General features: G+C 45.6%; 1 protein-coding gene across 1 annotated transcript in view; it reads left to right on the top strand.

Annotated features, from left to right (window-relative positions):
• LOC111153427 (adenylate cyclase 2) overlaps positions 1 to 21330 on the top strand; it is a 406431-nt gene that overhangs the window by 327134 nt on the left and 57967 nt on the right. The window contains exons 15-17 of the mRNA XM_022512437.1: positions 4431 to 4515; positions 16504 to 16641; positions 20958 to 21077. Coding sequence (XP_022368145.1) covers positions 4431 to 4515; positions 16504 to 16641; positions 20958 to 21077 — 343 coding nt within the window. The remainder of the gene's footprint in view (positions 1 to 4430; positions 4516 to 16503; positions 16642 to 20957; positions 21078 to 21330) is intronic.

Here is a 21330-nt window from a genome sequence, read left to right on the forward strand (position 1 = left end):
AAGCCAATATTACCTTGATACCAGAAAGGACCAGGCAGCACAGAATCAGAGAAAGCCTATCAGAGCTGTCCTGTAAAAATGGGTAAGAAAGCTGGCAAACACAAATGCAGCAGATGAGTTACCTTGTCCCTCTTCAGTCATAAGAGTGCCACCAGGCCTCCTTCCTCTGAGTTGTTGACTGTTTCACACTCCCCTCCCCCCACACTGACTGGCTAACCAAGAGGCTCTGAGATTATGTATTGGGGAGATAGGAAACTAGTGGCTTCTGAACAGAGACTGAGGACTGGAGTGCTGTCTGAAAGGAGGCTATTCTAGGGAAGGGAAGTAAGGAATATGGTGCTTACCTCCACTGCACTCTAAGCAGCTCAAAGCAGGTATGACATCTTATTTGTCTATCATTATAGCCTCGCATGGGACGAGGTATACTTGGTGTATATACACCTGTCTAGCAGAGACTTAGCATTACTCGTGAAATGTGAACAAATGTCATTATCTGGCTAGGTACTTGAAAGCGCTGGATTTCACTCTAGCAGATAACTCAGTGCCCAGTGCACCACTGAGTCAGGCTGTTTTGGGTTTGAAGCCAAGCTTTTGTTGACCTTGAGTGATGTGTAAATCATCGCATAATAGAGGAGGTATTTGAGGGTGTGAGCACAGTGGAACCTTCCCATCATGATGGCCACAGGCACTGGTATCTGTTTTGTTTCCCTTGCTGTGGACTCACAGCCGTGCACGCATGTTGCTGAGTTCCATCTGAACCTTCCATGCATCAATACTCAGTGTCACTGCTCTGTTCTCTGTGCCAATTCTTCTGTCTCCTCAGTGTCTCTGGCCAACCTCATGGGTAGAAGGTTCTACTGCAGTCTGAGACACTGCCTGACCTCTCCTTGAATGTCTCATTTGAATTTCATCTTTTTTTTTAATTCTTTTGGCTTCAACACTCAGGATGGCAGCTTTTATTCCTTTTTTTTTTTTAATTTTTTTTCAGTGTTCCAGAATTCATTGCTTATGCACCGCACCCAGTGCTCCATGCAACACCTGCCCTCCATAATACCCACCACCAGCTTCACTCAACCTCCCACCCCCTGTCCCTCCAAAACCCTCAGATTGTTTTTCAGAGTCCATAGTCTCTCATGGTTAGTCTCCGCCTCCAATTTCCTCCAACTCCCTTCTCCTCTCCATCTCCCCATGTCCTCCATGTTATTTGTTATGATCCACAAATAAGCGAAATCATATGATAATTGATTCTCTCTTCCTCATTTATTTCACTCAGCATAATCTCTTCCAGTCCTGTTCATGTTGATACAAAAGTTGGGTATTCATCCTTTCTGATGGAGGCATAATACTCCGTAGCGTATATGGACCATATCTTCCTTATCCATTCATCCGTTGAAGGGCATCTTGGTTCTTTCCACAGTGAGGCAACTGTGGTCATTGCTGCTGTGAACATTGGGGTACAGATGGCCCTTCTTTTCACTACATCTGTATCTTTGGGGTAAATACCCGGTAGTGCAATTGCAGGGTCATAGGGTAGCTCTATTTTTAATTTCTTAAGGAATCTCCACACTGTTTTCCAAAGTGGCTGCACCAACTTGCATGCCCACCAACAGTGTAAGAGGGTTCCCCTTTCCCCACATCCTCTCCAACACACGTTATTTACTGTCTTGTTAATTTTGGCCATTCTAACTGGTGTAAGGTAGTATCTCAATATGGTTTTGATTTGAATCTCCCTGATGGCTAGTGATGATGAACATTTTTTCATGTGTCTGATAGCCATTTGTATGTCTTCATTGGAGAAGTGTCTGTTCATGTCTTCTGCCCATTTTTTGACATGATTATCTGTTTTGTGTGTGTTGAGTTTGAGGAGTTCTTTATAGATCCTAGATATCGGCCCTTTGTCTGTACTGTCATTTGCAAATATCTTCTCCCATTCCGTGGGTTGCCTCTTTGTTTTGTTGACTGCTTCCTTTGCTGTGCAGAAGCTTTTGATCTTGATGAAGTCCCAAGAATTCATTTTCGCTTTTGTTTCCTTTGCCTTTGGAGACATATCTTGAAAGAAGTTGCTGATGTCGAAGAGGTTACTGCCTGTGTTCTCCTCTAGGATTCTGATGGATTCCTGTCTCATGTTGAGGTCTTTTATCCATTTCAAGTTTATCTTTGTGTACGGTGTAAGAGAATGGTTGAGTTTCATTCTTCTACACATAGCTGTCCAATTTTCCCAACACTATTTATTGAAGAGAGTGTCTGTTTTCCACTGGATATTTTTTCCTGCTTTGTCGAAGATTATTTGACTATAGAGCTGGGGGTCCATATCTGGGCTCTCTACTCTGTTCCACTGGTCTATGTGACTGTTTTTATGCCAGTACCGTGCTGTCTTGGTGATCACAGCTTTGTAATAAAGCTTGAAATCAGGCAACATGATGCCGCCAGTTTTGTTTTTCTTTTTCAACATTTCCTTAGCAATTCGGGGTCTCTTCTGATTCCATGCAAATTTTAGGATTGTTTGCTCCAGCTCTTTGAAAAATGCCAGTGGAATTTTGACTGGAATGGCATTGAAAGTATGGATTGCTCTAGGCAGTATAAACATTTTAACAATGTTTATTCTTCTGATCCATGAGCATGGAATGCTCTTCCATCTTTTTGTGTCTTTTTCAATCTTTTTCATGAGTGTTCTGTAGTTCCTTGAGTACAGATCCTTTACCTCTTTGGTTAGGTTTATTCCCAGGTATCTTATGGAGAATCAACAACAAATTAAGCCAACTCCACACACAAGAAGGGAAATAATCAAGATCAAAACAGAGGTCAATGAGATAGAAACTAGAGATAAAGTAGAACGCATCAACGGAACTAGAAGCTGGTTTTTTGAAAGAATCAATAAGAATGATAAACCATTGGCCAAACTAATCCGAAAGGAAAGAGAGAAGACCCAAATTAATAAAATTATGAAGGAAATGGGAGAGTTCATGACTAACACCAAGGAAATAGAAACAACCATCAGAAATTATTATCAACAGTTATATGCCAATAAGTTAAACCTAGATGAAATGGATGCATTCCTGGAAAACTATAAACTACCAAAACTGAATCAGGAAGAAATTGACAACCTGAATAGACCAATATCTAGTAATGAGATTGAAGCAGTGATCAAAAACCTCCCAAAAAACAGGAGCCCAGGACCTGACAGATTCCCTGGGAATTCTACCAAATTTTCAAAGAAGAAATAATACCTGTTCTCCTGAAGCTGTTTCAGAAAATTGAAGCAGAAGGAAAACTTCCAGACTCTTTTTATGAAGCCAGCATTACTCTAATCCCCAAACCAGGCAAAGACCCCACCAAAAAGGAGAATTTCAGACCAATATCCCTGATGAATATGGATGCTAAGATTCTCCACAAGATCCTAGCTAATAGGATCCAACAGAACAGAAAGGGAAATTAGATAATCGGTTCCATTTACTATAACACCAAGAACCATAAGATGAATTTCATCTTTGATTATTCATTGTGGTCCAGCTCTTTTCATACCCCTGAATACTATCTTTGGAGTAAATGAGGATTTAAGAGGCTTTGAACTTTTTAATGATTTAAAAGGTGTTTCTTGGTGCCTGGGTGGCTCAGTCGGTTAGGCCTCTGACTCTTGATTTTGGTTCAGGTTATGATCTCAGGGACGTGAGACTGAGCCCTGCATTGGTTTCAGTGCTCAGTGGGGAGTCTGCTCGAGATTCTCTCTCTCACTCTCTGTCTCTCAGAAATGAATAAATAAGTCTCTAAAAACTAAAAATAGTAAATAAAGGATGTCTCAGAGAGGCATGCACTTCTTTTAGTGCTTTTTATCTACCCACAACCTGTCGGTGGCAGAATTGTAACTCAGCGTTTCACGTGCTCATAGGAAGAAGCAACACGCAAGTGTTCATCAGCTTGGGCAAGAATGTGAAGGCCGTGGTCCCTGAAGTCTTTGGGGAACCTCAGTAAACATTTAGCTGCGTGATTGCTGAAGGAAGTGGAATCTGGCTGGGTTGTCTTGGGGAGGGCAAGGACTCAGTGTTTCCTGAGTGAGCAGGGGTAAGGATGGGCCAGGAGGTCCTTCGGGGCATCAGATGAGGCTGCTCCCCCAGGGAAGAGGCCAGACCCAGGCATCAAAGCGCCATTGCATGAGAGAGTCCAAAAAAGATGGGTTTTTGCTTTCACAAGGACCTGGTGCTTCTAGGGCAATTTTGATGAATCAAAATTCATCAAATGTGACAGACACAATTGCGACACACTTTTCTCTGGATGTGTTTTTGGTTTTAGCTCCAGTTTCATTTCTCAAAACGTGAGTGAGGAATGAAGTCGTCATTACCTTAAGTCCCAATGAAGCCCAGGGTGTTCCTGTTTTTTTCCAGAATAATGGAACTACCCCCACACTAACCTGTTCCTTTTTGCTTCCCTGGTAGAACGTCCGTCCTGGGGATCTCCTTCGGAGCTGCATTTCTCGTGCTCGCCTTCACCCTCTTCATCTGCTTTGCGGGACAGCTTTTGGTAGGTACTTCAAATACGGAGCTTCTGAAAACTGTGTTCGTTGCATGAAAACTGATTTCTTGCTTGAAACAGGGTTGCTTGGTGACTTACCGCTTCAGGAGCTCACGGATCCCCGTAAACGGTCTGTATGCTTCATGTCAGCGGCCCGGGATGTCAACTCACGCAGCTTGGGCACCACGGAGACACTAACTTGAGGATTATTTCACGTGTTGGCTGTCACACTGTAAAACTACATTCATGTTTATTTTTTTCTGTCACCACTTTGTGTCCTCTCTGACTTTTCAGAGTATTATAGCAGTAAGCACTAGTATAATAGGAGGATTTTTCTGTACGGGGGAATTAAAAAATTTTTTTAAAGATTTTTATTTATTTATTTGACAGACAGAGATCACAAGTAGGCAGAGAGGCAGGCAGAGAGAGAGAGGAAGGGAAGCAGGCTCCCCGCTGAGTGGAGAGCCCATTGCGGGGCTCGATCCCAGGACCCTGAGATCATGACTTGAGCCGAAGGCAGAGGCTTTAACCCACTGATCCAGCCAGGTGCTCCTGGGGGAATTAAAATTTAAACCAAATATGTGTTCTATATCCATTTTCAAGATACAAAAATTTGGAACATATGAAAGTGTAAATATAAAAACGTAAAAATAGGTTTTGTTAGTGTTTTCATTTAAAGCAATCATTGCAAGCTGTTATGGTTCAAGTGCTAGTTCAGGAGGTAAGAATCAAAAATCTAAGTATTCTTGAAGCCAAAGCAAGTGGCTCTATGAGAGCATCATAAGAAAGCCAACAATGAGACAGAAGTCCAAAAAGACAGTACTTTCTCTTGTGTGGAAACAAGAGAGACCACTCTGAGCGAGGTCCCAAGCATCAGATACATTCTAGTCTGATGTGTAGGAATCTTTTAGCCAAAATGTGCTAAGATTTCAGAATATGTCTCTGCCTCTCAACAATAGACACTGTATACGGTCTCTGCTTCGTACCTTTGCAAACCAGTGGCGGGGGGGGGGGGGGGTTGTTTGCTAGATTATAGTTTAGATGTTTCAAATCGGATTGGAAACTCCTCCCAAAGTGGCACCATGGTTTCTGATTTCCAGGAATGCACAGGTGGCATCTCAAGTTTCTTTAAGTCCCCTGAAAACTATAGATTGTAGATATTGCCCCATGGGAATCTTTGTCAAGTTTCTAAAATGCTTAACTACAAAGAAGTCTGGTTCTCCAGGTTCACATTTTCCTTACATGGAAAAGCATATAGGCTTTTTCCAGAAGGTGAGTGAGGAACAAAGTCCTCATTACCTTAAGTCCTAATGAAGCCCAGGGTGTTCCTGGTGGCTTTCCAGAATAATGGAAACTACCCCCACACTAACCTGTTCCTTTTTGCTCCCCCCCGTCATTTCCTCCCCCCTCTGCTTCCTGGCCCCCAGAAGGCTTCTGCAGCCCATCTCTCAGGTTTCAGAACAAGAACTATCCTTTGTGGTCCCGCTGGAAATCCAAGACTCGTTCTGCTTACAGCAGCTTCTGTCATTGTGCCTAAATGGCCCCATTTCTCATTTGCTGTTCCAAGGAATCCGGTCTTCAGGGTCGGGGGAACATAGTGTGTTTTTAAGGTTTCAAGCTGACTTTTTTCTTTCCACTAAATTGCTATGGAAAAGAAACAGAGAAGTGGGGGGTGGTGCAGGGCTGGAAAAAGGATCTCCAGGGCAACTTTGTTGCTTTGAGAGAATGCTTCTGTTCTTACATAATGTCTCTCCTCTCAGCCTGGGTGTAATCCAGCCAACCTCGCACCACTCCTTGTCTCTCCCGGGCCCACCCTATGGTGCTTCTGGACCATCAGGATCCCACACCCACAGTGCCTAGTTCCTCCTCCTCCCAGGGGCTTCCTAAAACCCTGATACCCACACACCAGATGCTAGGAAATCTGCAACTCTGTGTTACCTTCTGGGAAAATTTCAGTGCTGGGAGTGAATGGGTGCCTGCCTCCTCCTCGAAAGAAGGCTAGGTTTGGCGGAAGTGGTCTGGAAGCCTAGGCTTGAGGACCTGTGTTTCTGACCTTGAATTAGCAAGATTAGTGAATGAGTCTCTCCCCACTCCCACCACTGGACTGGCTGTAATCCTTGGTCAAGTGGAAATCCTGGTAAAATTCAAGGGATTCTTCTCATTCTCGTAAGAGGTTCTTTGTACTGTTTAAAGGATTCTGTAAGGACTTTTTTATAACTGTCAACATCAAAGAAATTAAGGCACAACCAATGTCAAAAGGCTTTCAGTGTGCTTTCTATTCTATCTTCCAAATTCAATCAAAAGTGCGGTGCATCACAGATAGTCTTAGTGATCACGAAGAACTATCGTGACATCCTAACTGCTCATCCCCTAGCCTCCTGAAAACCTGCCAAATGTAGGAAGTGTTCCTATGATTTCATTCATTTTGGGATTAAATACTGAGTTTCTGAAAGTGTATTAAATATCCCAGAAATATTAATACCCTTCATGTCCTCCCATTAACATATGTTAGCTTAAATGCCAGAGGCAACATTGATGCTAATATTCAAGTAAAATGCTTCGATAAAGGAGGTCGAGAAAAGGTAAGCCTGATGGAGAATTTTCCTCCAAGAGCTTTACCTCTGTCCCCCTGGGGCCCTGCCTGCCATTGACTTGTCATTATTGTCACCTGGGTTTGACTGGAGAGAGAGAGAGAGAGAGAGAGAGAGAGAGAGAGACCCAGGTTAAAATGGGCCAGAAATAAGAGTGATCATGAAGTGCAGGTTTTTTTTCTTTTGCTAGAAAAATCAGACATATAGTTGTTCAGTGTGGGAAAACAGTCAGGAAATGTATTTGTTACCACATTTCCTGCGATGAGAAGCCTGGAGCACGCACGCCTTTATGCCTTTATCTGCCTCCCCCTGCCCCGCTCCACTCCCCCACCCTCCCTGCCCTAGCGGCTCCCTGGAAGCTCCCCCTGCCCATGTTGCTCACTTCAGCCTGTGGGTGGGCCCTGCAACCGCCTGCCTTCTAGAAGATTTCTCAGAAACCCACCAGCCCCTGCAATGGGCCCTCCCTCCAGCGCCGTGGGGCTTAGGATCTGTGCGGTATAATTCAGCACGTGATTATGTAACAATGTAATTGACTCCCCCTCTTTTTTTTTTTTTTTTTTTTTTGTTCAGTTTAACTGTTGTTTCCCCATACACAGAGTGTGTTTTCGGAGACAGGAATTGTTCCCTGCACTGGCTTTCTGTCCCCCAGTGAAGCCAGCAGAATGCTGCCCACAGAAGTGTTTCTTAAGCATGCACTGAGGAAACACTTCTGCACTCGTGTCATCTCATGAGGTCCCCTCCACCGAGTCCACTCATCCGCTCTGCACACCCCTTCCCCTGCCTCCCCACCACCACTCCTGCCTCCCCAACACCACCCCTGCTCCCCAACACCACCACCACACCAACACCACCCCTGCTCCCCAACACCACCCCTGCCTCACCAATACCACCCCTATATCCCCAATACAACCCCTGCCTCCCAAACACCACCCCCGCTCCCCAACACTACCCCTATATCCCCAATACCACCCCTGCCTCCCCAACACCAGGCCCACCTCCCCAATGCCACCCCTGCTCTCACACACCACCTCTGCTCCCCAGCACCACCCCTGAGGCAGTTAGGTGACCCCGGTGGCACAGGAATCCTCTTCAGATGCCCTAGCGTGGGCCCAGGTCCTGCAGGCGGACAGATGCACATAGCGCTGGTGAGCGGGTGACCCTCGTCGCACCACAATGACACACCATCTCACACATGCAACTATTCCTTGACTCCAATCTGCTTCGACTTGTCTCCTCAGTTGGAACTAGTCTCCTGGCCTTGCCCAGCCAACTTGGCAGAGCCCCCCCGTTGTCACCACCCATGTCACCCGTGCCTGCCGGTGGCACTTCCCTTTTGTATTCTCACCTGTGATCTTTTCAAGAGCAAGCGCGCTCGCGAGGTCGCTGCAGCCCCGTTTTGTTCATTGTAGTACTGCAGGCACTTGAGATACAAGATACATATTCCACCTCGGGACACTAGAGGGAATGTTGGGGTGCACCAGCGGTAGCCTGCCGGCACTGCTGTGCAGAACACATCTGGCCCTCATCCTTCCCCCCGGGGTTGACTTCTTCCGAGCGCATGGCTCTGAGTTCAGCCCCAGTCGCCAAGCCAGTGCCAAGGCTGCTAGACTCCTGGCCTGCTGGCATCGTGGCCTGTCCCCGTCCTCCCCTGTCAGGTGTCTGCAGGCACCATGGCATCAGCACCTTCCTGAGGTTAGCATTTCTGAATGGCAGACCTTGAGAGCGGACAGGAAACCCACAGATGGCCTTATCCAGCCCCACATTTTGTGGACGAGAGGTGCCCAGCTCTGGAGGCGCTGCCCACTTCAGCATTTCCACTTGCAGTCTTGTAGGGGGAATGTTTTGGAAGGCGTCAGACTGTGTGTGGAGAGAGTCACTAGCAGGTGAGCGCCCAGCGCTAGGATGTCCACGTTCATGGTCATGGGCATGCATGGCACGGAGGATGCCTTGCACTGATGGCCAAGCCATCCACTGGTCAAAATCACATTGGAAAGTCAAGACACCTCACAGAGAGTCTCATTCGTATTTCCCTCTGGTCTAGTTTCCTGACACACATTATTCAGCTGTTGGCCCAGTTTATTTTAAAACTGGATTCTGGGGAAAGTACAGCTTCATCTTAAAAGACTTTTGGTAAGATGGGGGGAAATTTTAATTTACGAGTGAATTTAGACACTAAATTATTCTAGTAAGAAAGTCCCTCTCATAATAATACTTTGCAGAATGTTTTCACATATAAGAGAATCCTACAAACAAGAAAATCTATTATTTTCCTTGATAATCAAAACAATTCAGTTTACCAAAGTAGAAACTAAAACGTAAAATAAGAGATTCACGTTTACATTGTCAGTAAAGTCAGCAATCGAAGTAGTAATACTTGTCATCATACTATTAGGAATAATAAGTAGGTGGTTACAGCCAGATTTAACACTAAATGACCGGAGTAGACATACATCTCAGCAACAAATACGAGAGAGTGACTCTAACCAAAAATACCACCAAGAAAACCACCCCCCAAAGTGTCTTTTAGAACAAGGATGCCAGACACAGTACATGAAAATGCTGACACACGTCAGAAGAGATTTTTCTCTCAATGTGGTCATCTTGGGCTTTGTGTCACAGAGATTCTGTGCCCACCCACCGACCCTGTTCCCGGCAGAGATTAAAGCACAAACATCAAGTTTGTCCTGTGGAAGGAAAGTAGGTCACACACTGGCTGATAGAAAAGCTTTCTATCCCACAGCAGTGTTTTTCCCTTGAAGTCTATTTTCTCCAGTGCCAATAGAATTCTGCCAGCTTTCTTTTGTACTTTCCCACTGTCCTTTCCTTCCTTCTTTTTATTCAGCTTTTCCTTGTCAGTATGTGGGTTTTAGGTGTGTCTCTGGTAAACAACATCTAGTTGCATGTTATTTCCTCTGATCTAGCAGTCTCTCTCTTTTACCTGACAAGTAGAACACATTTATGTGTATTATAATTACTACTAGACTTACTTCACTTTTTCTTTAATTCATCATGTATCTTCTTTGCTGTTACTTTTTTTTTCTTCCTCTCCAGTATTGTCTTAGATCCATGCAATTTATCTGTTCTCCCTTATTCCCTCTAGTGACTATTTTCTTTTTACTCATTAACTTCAAATGTGTAATGTACCCATGACCAGTGGAGCTCAATAATATCTCCACCTTGTTGATGAAGAATACCGTCCTCTAAATCTGATCATTCTGCCTTCCATTTCATTCTCGAATATGGAAGATGGAATAAGATGATCAGATTCTTGAAATCAGAAACTCTGGAGTTATGCTGAAAAAGGGAAGGTGAGAACTGAATCAGTAAGCTGTAAAAGAGCCCAGAAAGATGAAGAGTATTGGATAAATTTTTCTAAATTTAAACTGTTCTTGTTATTCTTTGTTGCCATCATTCTTACTGTATGTCAATGTCTCAGCTTTCTTCCTTCTCCCAGGACTCAGTCTCCATATTCCCAAAGGATAATCCTTTCAGTGAGACCCTGTGCATAATGTACTCAGCTTTTGTATTTAAACAATGGTCTGGATTTTTTTTCATTGAGTAATTGTGTGTGATAATTTTTCTAATATTGTGAAAACATGAGTCCATATTTTCCAAGGAGAGATCTAGAGGCTAATTGATGTTTCTTGGCTGGCAATATGCCCTCTCTCTTGTGGTTTTGTAGATTTTCTCCTTGTCAGTTATGGGCCATAGATTCCTTGTGCTAAGGTAGAAGTTTGCTTTCATTTTCCTGTCTGGGAGTCAGGATGTCACATCAGTCACGGAGCTCATGCTTTTCTCCAGGTCCACTAAGCAGCTGGTCTGTAGCTCCTTGTATTTTGTTTCTTTCCTGGTCCTTCTGTTCTCTTTTTCTCAAACTTTCATTATAAGTGTCTGGAATCTTCATTATACCTTCTGTGCCTCAAGATTCCTTTTATGTTTTTCATCCCTTTCTGTTCTATGAGCTATTTCCTCAAAGCTATCCTACCCTTCCCAGCACAGCTACTGAGTTTTTCAATATCTACGTTTTTATCTCTTGAGAGTCTTTGTGGATCTTTTTAAAAATGCATCTGTTATTTTCTCTTAAGGGCTCATTCATTATGTGCTCTAATCCGTCCTTGATTACTTCAATGTAATTTTGCAGGCTGTTGCAGATGGATGATACGTGGAGGTCCTGTGGTGCTAATTCTACTTTCTGTTGTGTCTGTTGATTCTTCCTCTTATGGCCCATAGTCCTATGTGGTTCCTAATTTCTTTTTTATTTTGAGGTCATGTTTGGTGGGACTTATCCTCCAACAACTAGCAGGAATTCGAAGGGCTTTCTCCGGTCTTTGACCCAGTGATAACCCCTCAACTTGAGGTTCCTATTATGAAGTATATAATATGATTTCAAATTCATCACCATATTTAGAGTTAGAATTTATCTAAGTTTATTGGAAGTTTAAGACTAGTTTACATGGAGAAGTCTTCTGAGGCCTCTGGGATTTGTTTGTTTGTTCTGTTTTTGTTGAAGTATAATTAACATGCAGTGTTATATTAGGTATGCTATATAATGATTAAACAGTTCTGTACATTACTCTGTGCTCATATGATCCAGTAATTCCACTATTGAGTATTTCCCCAAAGTAAATGAAAACACTAATTTGAAAAAATACATGCACTCCTCGAGCTTCTGCTTTTATTCAGGGTTCTTGGTCTCAGCTGTTCGCCCTTTGCAAGCCAAGACAACATCTTCTTTCCTGTGGGCATCAGAAGCCCCTGCCTTAGGTGTTACAGCTTGTGTCCAGTTCTAGAACACTCCTAGGCCAACCCCACAGTCTCAGTCCCTCTAGCAGTGAACTCCTTCTTTGTTTCTGACTGCTAGAAATTTCTCTTTGAAGAATAAGTGACTGATACACATGAAGATAAGATTGTTGAGCTGAAGATAAGATAACATACTGAGCATACCTCTGTTGAGTCCCTGCTCTTTGCTGCGTGCTGTGCCGCTTTGGGAACAGGAAGAGGGGTGTGATATGGTCACCATCCTCAGCCAGCTCTCCATGTTCCCAGAGACAAGTGCATCATCGAAGATAGCATAATGTGGACAGACTGTGAGTGCCACACAGTGGATGGACGGCTGAGGAATGTGGTTCACTCAGGGCTTATGAAAGAAACACGTTGATTGGTAAAATATGACTGACTGACATCAAGAAGCCTTTCTGTAGGAAAAGCAAGTACAATTAAAGAATCGAAGTACACATGGCAGTCTCTGTGGCACTAAATGTTACAAGTAATTATGCTACAACTGCTTGCTGCCATTCAAAAAGACAGTCCTTGAGGAATTAAAATGCCAAAGTAGGTTTTCCTTCAGGCAAATACACAAAAAATGCATGCTTATATGAAAAAGTCACCATTTTTTCAGGCAAGATTTTAAGATGAGTTTTGTTTTTTTAATAATAAAAATGTATTACTTCCCATTATCTTTATAGCTTTTTGAAATGCTTTTCATTGTATTAAACTTATTAGCAACATCTATTTCTTTTCAGGCAACTGATTTTATTTTTTAAAAGGACACCAGGGCTCCTGGTGGCTCAGTCAGTTGTTAAGTGCCCGGCTCTTGATTTCCGCTCACGTCATGATCTTAGGGTTGTGAGATGAAGCCCCACATGGGACTTCACACTGTGTGTGGAACCTGCTTGAGATTCTCTCTCTCTCCCCCTGTTCTCCTGCCCCCCACCCACACTCACGTGCACATGTGTGCTCTCTCTCTCTGTCTAAAAATAAAAATAAGAAATAAGAAATAAGAAAAGTAAAAGGATCTTAATGAAATTGTCGATGCAATCCATGCTATAATGATTATGTTAAATTAGGAGGAATTTTAGAATGAGGGATTACCCATTGTTTCCAGTGCAAGAGGTTCAAAGTGGGGTGGGCGGTATGGGGTAGGGGGTAGGAAGGAAGAAGGGGGAGGAAATATTTTTTTTCCTGTTGTTTTTCCTTTCATCCAAACATAGTATATGAACATTTTATTTTTCTGAGGAGAATCTTCTGCCTGTACTGAATGAAGAACATTGACTTCCATCCACACCCTTGTTAGCCAGCTGCCCTGGTCACTGTCCCCAGCACCAAACCCAGGGTAGCGTTTCCATATAAATTTATATTCTTTCTCCTTTTCCATCTGCCACTGCAGTTAGTCCCAGTTCCGCATCTGTCAGTGGATGCAGGGGGGCATTAACAGCCAAGCGGGTTTCTGGAAGGCCCACAGCCAGCTCACTGTGATTGGGAGGCCGCGTGCATAGGGCGAGACCCCCTAGTGGTCAAGAAAGGCAGGACACAGATTTGACTGGAGTGATGCCAGTCGCTAAACCAAAGATCACATGGAGGGACAAACCTGGGCTCTCGTTTTCATCTGAAAAGCACCTTCTGAATAAATGCCCAAATATTCTGGGAGATGGTACCATTATGATGTTTCACTGGGATGATGCAAATTTTGGTAAACTTATTTTTCCAGCAGAGATTTTATTCGAATGCTTAACCCAAAGTAGAATAAACTGAGCTAAATGATCACATCAGGATCCAAGCAGAGCTTTTTGCTCAGAGCTGCAGTAAAATCAATGGTCTCCTCTTCCTTCCGACATTTCTTCTCTTCTCTGCTTCCGCAAACATCTTCACCTCCTCCTCCTCTCTCTGTATTGTGGTTCATGGTCCGTGTCCCTGTCACCGGCTGTTTCCTTGTCCTGTGGCCAGCAGTGCTGACGGGGTCTCACGTTTGGGACAGTTCTCTTCTTGGCCTCTAGTTGGCGACAGGAATGAAGAGAGAAGGCAGGCTGCCTGGAGGAAACACTGTAGTGAAAAGGAGGGAAGATGAGGGGGTTTTGTTCATATTGATAGGAAGTGAGGAGATTTTTAGTCCCTAAAATGTCTCTGAGAAGTATTATGTTTTCTTCATAAATGTAACAAGAGCTAAGGCTTTTAAGTTCCACCCCAGTGCCTGACATGGCTCATTTAATCTCTTACAAGACCAAAGAGTGGAGTATTATTGCCCCATTTTAGAGATGAGGAAGCTGAGACCATGGAGGATAGTTAACCTATAGAGAGTCGCTCAACTGAGGGCGTTTGATCCTGGGCCCCTGGGCTGGTTCTTACTATCCTAACCACCTGTCATCCTTTGTTGTAGGAGCTCACGTAAGGGCACCGGGGTGGCTCAGTCAGTTAAGCATCACGACTCTTGATTTCACCTCGGGTCATGATCTCAGGGTGCTGGGATCAAGTCCCACATCGGACTCCATGCTCAGCAGGGAGTCTGCTTGAACTTCTCTCTCTCTCCCTTTGCCTCTGCCCCTCCCCACCTCAAGCTAACTCTGAATAAAAAAATTAATTAGTAAGATCGCTAAAAAAAAGAATCTCATTTAATCGCATCGTATCAGCATGTGACATACTGTGATGCTTCCATTTTTGAGACTAAAGCAGACATGTTTTTGAGAATCAAACAGAAAGATGTAAAAGAGGGAGAGAAATAAAGGGGCTGCTTGTTTGCTGGGGAGGATTTGCTGCTTGGGGGTTATGGATGTTACACCTGTTTTACCATCATATTAACTTAGTACTTAGTCAGAAAGTTAGGGGATGTTGGCCTTCTCTTAAAATTTTTGAAATCATAACCTCTTTTTGGTGTTTTCAGGACACTTAGCCATCCGGCCACAGCACCTTTTGCATGAAGGTGAAAATGTAGATCCCTGGAGAAGTCTTACATACCCGCTTGCCCTGTCAGGGGACCTCTGTGACTGTGCACAGTAGCGCCTGGCACAGGTCGCATGTCACCCACCCCTCAGGACTCTCCCCACCTCTATTCCCCTACCGCCAGGACGAAGGTCCAGATCATGGCGGCCCCTCCCTGGAAAGGTGGCCTTCAGGATGAAGTGACCTCATGCCCTGAAATCCCACAGAGCAGAGTCTGGGCCACAGAAAATGCTGAGGGAACATTGCCATCCTGTAAATACCTTAGTCCTTTCTCATCTCCAGAGACCTTCTCCAGTGCCCATGGTCACTAACACATTATTCACAAGAGCCACAAACCAGAGGCCACACAGTATCCATCCACAGACGAATGGATAAATAAAATGTGGTTACATAGAACAGAATATTATTCAACCTTATGAAAAGAAGGAAATCTCGTCACATGTGACAGCATGGATGAGCCTTGAGATGAGGCTGAGGGAAATAAGCCGGTCACAAAACACCCATAGCGCATGATTCTGTGTTTATTAGACACCCAGGGTAGTCAGACTCTTAGAGGCAGAAGTAAGACAGTGGTGGCCCGAGGCAAGAGGAAGTGGGGAGGGAAGTTCTTTAATGGTCTAGACTTTCAGTTGTGCGAGGTGAAAAGTCGCAGACCTATGCTACACAACAATGTGAATATGGTTAACACTACCGGACTGTGCGCTTACAAATGAAGATGGCGGGCGCCTGGGTGGCTCAGTCGGTTAAGTGTCTGCCTTCGGCTCAGGTCATGATCCCGGCGTCCTGGGATTGAGTCCTGCTTTGGGCTCCCTGCTCGGTGGGGGTCTGCTTCTCCTTCTCCTTCTGTACTTCCCCCTGCTTGTGCTCTCTCTCTCTCTCTCAAATAAATAAATAAAAAATCCTTTTAAAAAAATGAAGAGGGAGAGTGTTCTGCTATGTGTTTTTTAACACAATTAAAAATTTGGAGAAGAGCCTCTCCGAGTGGAAAGTAGCACCCACTGGGTGGGATGAGGTAAAGCCGTCAGCAGGACGCACGCCCAAGAGCAGCAGGTGTTGTTCTGGAGGTACAGACTTCAGTCTGCTTTGGGGTCCCGTGTGTTCTGACGATGAGCTTCCTGCCGATCTGTTTTCCACATGGATCCACTCAGTGATGATAACGGCTTTATCGGGGGGGAGGAGTCAAGATGGCAGAGAAGTAGCAGGATAACGGCTTTATCATCAATGTGATCTGAGACCCAACACATCCCCCTGCATGGTTTAATTAACTGACACATTTTTCCTTAATTAAATTATTCCTTATTATTATTTAAAATAAATAATAATTAGAGATTTAAAATAATTATTATCATATCATTATTATAATAATATAATAATATATATAATAATATAATAATATTATTATTTTAAATCTCTATTATTTATTTTAAATCTAATTATTATTATTATTATTATTATTATTATTTCAGGTCATTTTATGTTTAACATAGAAATTTAACTACTTAGTTCTTTATTTGTAACAGTGATGCCAACATAATTTTAATAAGGTTTGTGACCCGGTCTGGGCCTCGGGGGTGGGGGCAGAGCAGAGCCTGCTCGTTTGCTCCGTGAAGAATCCTGAGGCCTCTGATGGTTTTAAACCTCATGAACAAACTCCATAAAGCAGCAGTGCATTTCCTCTTCTGTCTCCTCCCAGCAATGCAGCAAGAAAGCCTCGGCCTCTCTCCTGTGGCTGTTGAAGTCGTCGGGCATCATCGCGGACCGGCCCTGGCCGCGCGTCTCTCTCACCGTCCTCACCACGGCCATCATTCTGACCATGGCTGTGTTCAACATGGTGAGTCAGGGCTCCCGCCAGGCGCGACCCTCTTGGCTTCTGGTGCCCGACGCGGTGGGACTTTCTGACCTTGGCCGTAGCTCCCCGTGACACGAGTTACCGCCTCTTAAACTCAGCCTCTGCCCGCGGCACCAGCAGCTTCCCACGTCCCTGCTGGCTACAGAGACGATGCTGAACGCTGGCAGGGGAATCACCGAAGACACAGAACCATCGAGATTCAGGGAGTGCCGTGGGACGGGCGTCCCGCTCTAGAGTCTGAAAGGCCCGATCTCCAGTGTTAGCTGCCCACCTTTCCAGCTGGGGATTTTTGAGGTGTTCGTTAAACTTCCACAGCCCCCATTTCCACTTCTGGGGCCAGGAGTGAATGATCGAGAAAGAATTCTTGAGACATCTTTGGGGCAAAATGGTGCCTTTACCATAGTGCGGAGACAGGACCCATGGGCAGGAAGTGCTGCACCGGGGCTGGGAGGAGTGACTGATTCTAGACTCTTTAGTTAGTGGGGCTTAGGGATAGCATAAATCCTAAGGAATGTGGAAGCAAGGCTTCCAGGACCTAGAGGGGCTAGCTGCTGCTCAGACAAGGTCATTTACTAGAGTCTCGTAAAACCTTAGGCTCCAGACCCTTCCGCTATAGATCCGTGGGCCATGTGCTTGGATGGTCATTGCTAACGTAGATCTTGAGGGGGTTTACGGTTATCAGAGGCAAGTTACACTAACCAGAGCAAAGCTGTCGTGGAAAAACATGGAAGGAATTCCTGGAGGAGCTGGTCGAGTCTGTGTGCCTCAGGAATCCTGCCACGAGCCCCTGAGCGCAGGCAAAGTCTGGTCTTGGTCTCTTTCGCTCCCCGCTCCCACGTCTAGGACAGCCCCAGGCGGCTTGTGAATATTTAACCAGTGGTCTCTCTTACTAGATCAGTGCTACCACTCCGGCTGTGTCCTTCAGAAGAGACACGTAACCAACCCGTGCACCCGGCAGTCATCATTATTATTCTGACATTATCGCCATTGACCATAAGGCCTGAAGATACTTCATATTTTGGGTGTTTTACTGGTTGTTTGAACTACACAGCATCATGTCCAGTCCTTGCCTTCCAGAAGCGGGAAATAAGTTGAGGAGGTAGACTGTATATATTAAATAATAAACACATAGTTTTTGCCATTTAGCTTTCATTTGGCATAAAGAGATCTATCGAGCATATGTCGTGCCTGGTGCATTGCTAGTTGCTGGAACCCAAAGCCTGTTCCCTGCCTCTGGGAGTTCACGGTGAAGTCCAGGAGACCGGAAGCAGGGTAAACCCATCGTGAGTCTCCCAGCCAGCAACAGACGTGTGGAGAGGCGGCAAGGAAGGAGGGCAGGGCCGCCGCACTGTGTTCTTGGGGATGGGGAGAAGGAGCTCCCCAGAGGGGAGGAGGGGGGGGAAGGGGGAGACCTGCGGCGTCTGGGATCAGCTAAGAGCAGGTATTTGTGTTCGGAAGTAGTGATGGGCCTAGGCTGAAGGGGACCTCGGGTGTTTTCTTGGCGTCTGTCCTGCCATTCCTGGCGCGTGTCCCTTCTATGATGCACGTGCAGACTCAGGTGAGGCTGCTGTCAGCGGGGAGCCAGAGCTGGGACGTCCTCTTCCGCTTTGCTCCGCCTAGCAATCTGTCTTTAGGAGTCCTGGAAAAGGGGGGCGGGGGTGCCCTTGGCCTGATAAAACCAGAATGTATCACCTAATTTTTTTAAGATAGAACCTACATGGGAAGCAGACCTGATTGCATGTCAGAGAGAATATTCAGTGGGACTGAGGGCCGGTCACTGTCTGTAAATGGTTGAGGAGCTGAGCACTTAGCAGCAGATGTAGATATATATATATGAACTGTGTTTCCTTTGGAGAAAAAATGCATCCTCGGGACCAGAAATACATCTCCCAGCATTGTTTTCCTTTCTCGTGGCAAAAGGAATTTGTTGCCAACAGAGGTAGGGAAGTCTGTGCGACACATGTCTGGAGTATGATAGATGACCCTCGAGACAGGAATGAAATGAGGCTTTGCCCCCTTCCCCACCCCGTCCTGAGCCTCCTCCAGCAGCCGAGCTGTGGGCAAGGAGGAAGCCAGATGACCTTTTTCTGTCCATCATTTCTATTGATACCTGGTGCTGTGAAATCAGTAGGTCTTTTCCATGCAGACAACCCTTTTGTATTTATGATTTCAAAGCAACATCATAAAGCAGTATGAAAGCCAACATTAGGTAGGGAAAGGAAATCACTATCCCTGGTTGTAAAGCTTTCTTATCATTTCTTATTAACCACAGAAGGGGAAGGGCTTTTTCACCAAGGTGGGGTCTTTGGCCACATCTGAAGATTTTCAGAGGCTTGCCCTCCAGCTACTCGGACTGCTGTCCCCTAAGTTGTGATGGCAGGAGCCAGACACAGGGTCTCATGTCATGGGCCACACTGATGAAATATTCACAGTCTGAGCACCAGTGGGTGCTGTGCAGGAAAGTGGACCCCCAGGGTCACCCACCCACTCTCTGGCAAGAAGACCCTTTCTGCTGGGACATGGGTGCCCTCCGGTCTTTACCTAGGCACCGTTACATGCTGCTGGCGTGATTTCTGTACCTTTTTTCCTAAGCCTGCTTCAAGCCCCATCCTGGCAAGGTTTCTGTTTAGTTCAGCATAGCTTTTTAGACTTACCAGCCCTTCCTTTGAGAACACAATTTCCAGATTGAGCCTTGCTGCCAGTTGTGGCTTCACTGTTTTATAGATCTCTTTAGCCCAGTGAGGCTGATCCGGACCTTGGACTCACATTTTAAAAGAAGAGCAGCTCTTTCGTGTGTGTGTGTGTGTGTGTGTGTGTGTGTGTGTGTGCGCGCGCGCGCACGCGCGCTAGGGGAAAGCTGCCTGTTCTGCTCAGGTCCCTGGGAAGAAAGTTTAATTTTTCATCCAAAAAATGTTTCCTTTGAAAGTCATAGCCTCACTCCGGTCCCCTTGCAAAGCTCCTGTGATTTTTAAGTGTTCTCTTTGGGATAAAGCAAAAAGGCTTTCCTTTTTTCCTTTTCTTTCTTATCTTTTTGCTTGTACTGTTTCTTAGTTTTCTGTTGGGTAGAGTACACGTAAAGTAGGATCTGTCGTCTTGCAGTGGGAAGCTGAGTGGCTCTGAGGCCATTCCCACTGCTGTGCACCCACCACGACGAGTCCCAGAAGCTTTTTATCATCCCAAACAGAAACTCTGGCCCGTGAACCACTAAGTGCCCGCCGCCTGCTCGCCCAGGCCCTGGTACCCTCCATGCTCCTAACCGGCCATGGGCCTGGTCTAGACCCCTGGTGCACGGGGATTGCCAATGTGTGTGTTCCTGGGTCTGACTGATGTCCCAGGGCACGTTTTCCATGTTCTTGTTGTCTGGGATGCACAGTCCCTCCCCAACAGGGAAGCCCCTCCGTTCACCCTCAAGTTTTCCAGCCGCAAGCAGGCAGCCCTCCCGAACATTTGTCCAGTATCAGCAGCCGTCACCTTCTCGACCTCAGAAAGGGGGGCTATGTGGGCAGAGATGTGAGGGCTGAGGCTGCCCGCTGTCACCCTCCGCCCATGGCCGTGCGCGTGGCCCTTCCACGCGGGTCTCCGCGTGCGTTGCTGGTGTCTCGTGTTGATTCCAGCCCTGAAATCCCACCGCCTGTACGAGAGAGCCGCTACCTTAACCAGAGCGCACCGTCTGCCTTTTCTCAGGATCACTTTGCCTCCAAATCAGGACCCCATTCCCGTAGTCCTTACTGGCGTGGCCACCCTCCCCGCTTCTGACCCTCGTGACCCCGCGCCGCGGAGCACTCACAGACACACAAATGCTGACACCCGTTCCTGCCTCTGGCCCACACAATTCCTTACAATCAAAAAGTCCCTGCACCCAGTTGATGTTTGAAGTGAGACAAGACACTGCGAAAAACAAAAAATCTGAAGGCTCTGATTTCTGGGTATTAAGTTGAACGTCCCCGTGCAGGGTGTTGTCAACCTCAGACGTGATCCCAACCAAGCCCTCCGCCCTGTGCTTTGTACATGTTTAATCTGATATTTAACAGAAGTGTTTCTGTTTTTGTCAATCGTGTAGGCCTGGAATTCGCTAGAAGCGTGGAGCACAACAATAAATAGTTATTTGCTTCTTTAACAGAAATTCTCAAAGTTCAAACAGGAGAAGATGAAGCTATTAGCATTGGAAATACAGGCACCAGATTGCCCACATAATCCTGCTCACCGGGCAGAAGGAACATGGCCACTAATAATTTAGGCCGGTCTGCTAACTCTTTAATCTCCTGTGCACTAATTCATTGAAAACATTTTCTTTGCAGTTTTTCCTGAGTGACCCAGAGGAAACAATTCTTCCAACTGCCAATACATCCAACACAAGTCTTTCCGCCTTAAGTAATCAGGCAGCAATTCTGCGGGCACAAAATCTGTTTTTCCTCCCGGTAAGAAGATTTCGCTCGTTATTATTGCTTTTGCTGCTTTCCTATAAGCTGTTCGCCCATTCCATGTGACGGCCTCCAGGTTCCGATCGGCTCTGGACTTCACTTTTTCCTCTTTGGGGTCCATAACCTGAGAAAGTCCTGTCCGGCTACAAACTGCCAGCCTTCGGTCAGAGCAGCCCTGGCTGGCGACACCAGTGAGACACCTGCAGACGGCCGGTGTCACGGGCAGGCTCTCCCAGATGTCTCTTGCTTC

The sequence above is a fragment of the Enhydra lutris genome, unplaced genomic scaffold, assembly GCF_002288905.1.
Source record: "Enhydra lutris kenyoni isolate GAN:26980312 unplaced genomic scaffold, ASM228890v2 scaffoldscaffold32, whole genome shotgun sequence".
In the NCBI taxonomy this organism is placed as follows: Eukaryota; Metazoa; Chordata; class Mammalia; order Carnivora; family Mustelidae; genus Enhydra; species Enhydra lutris.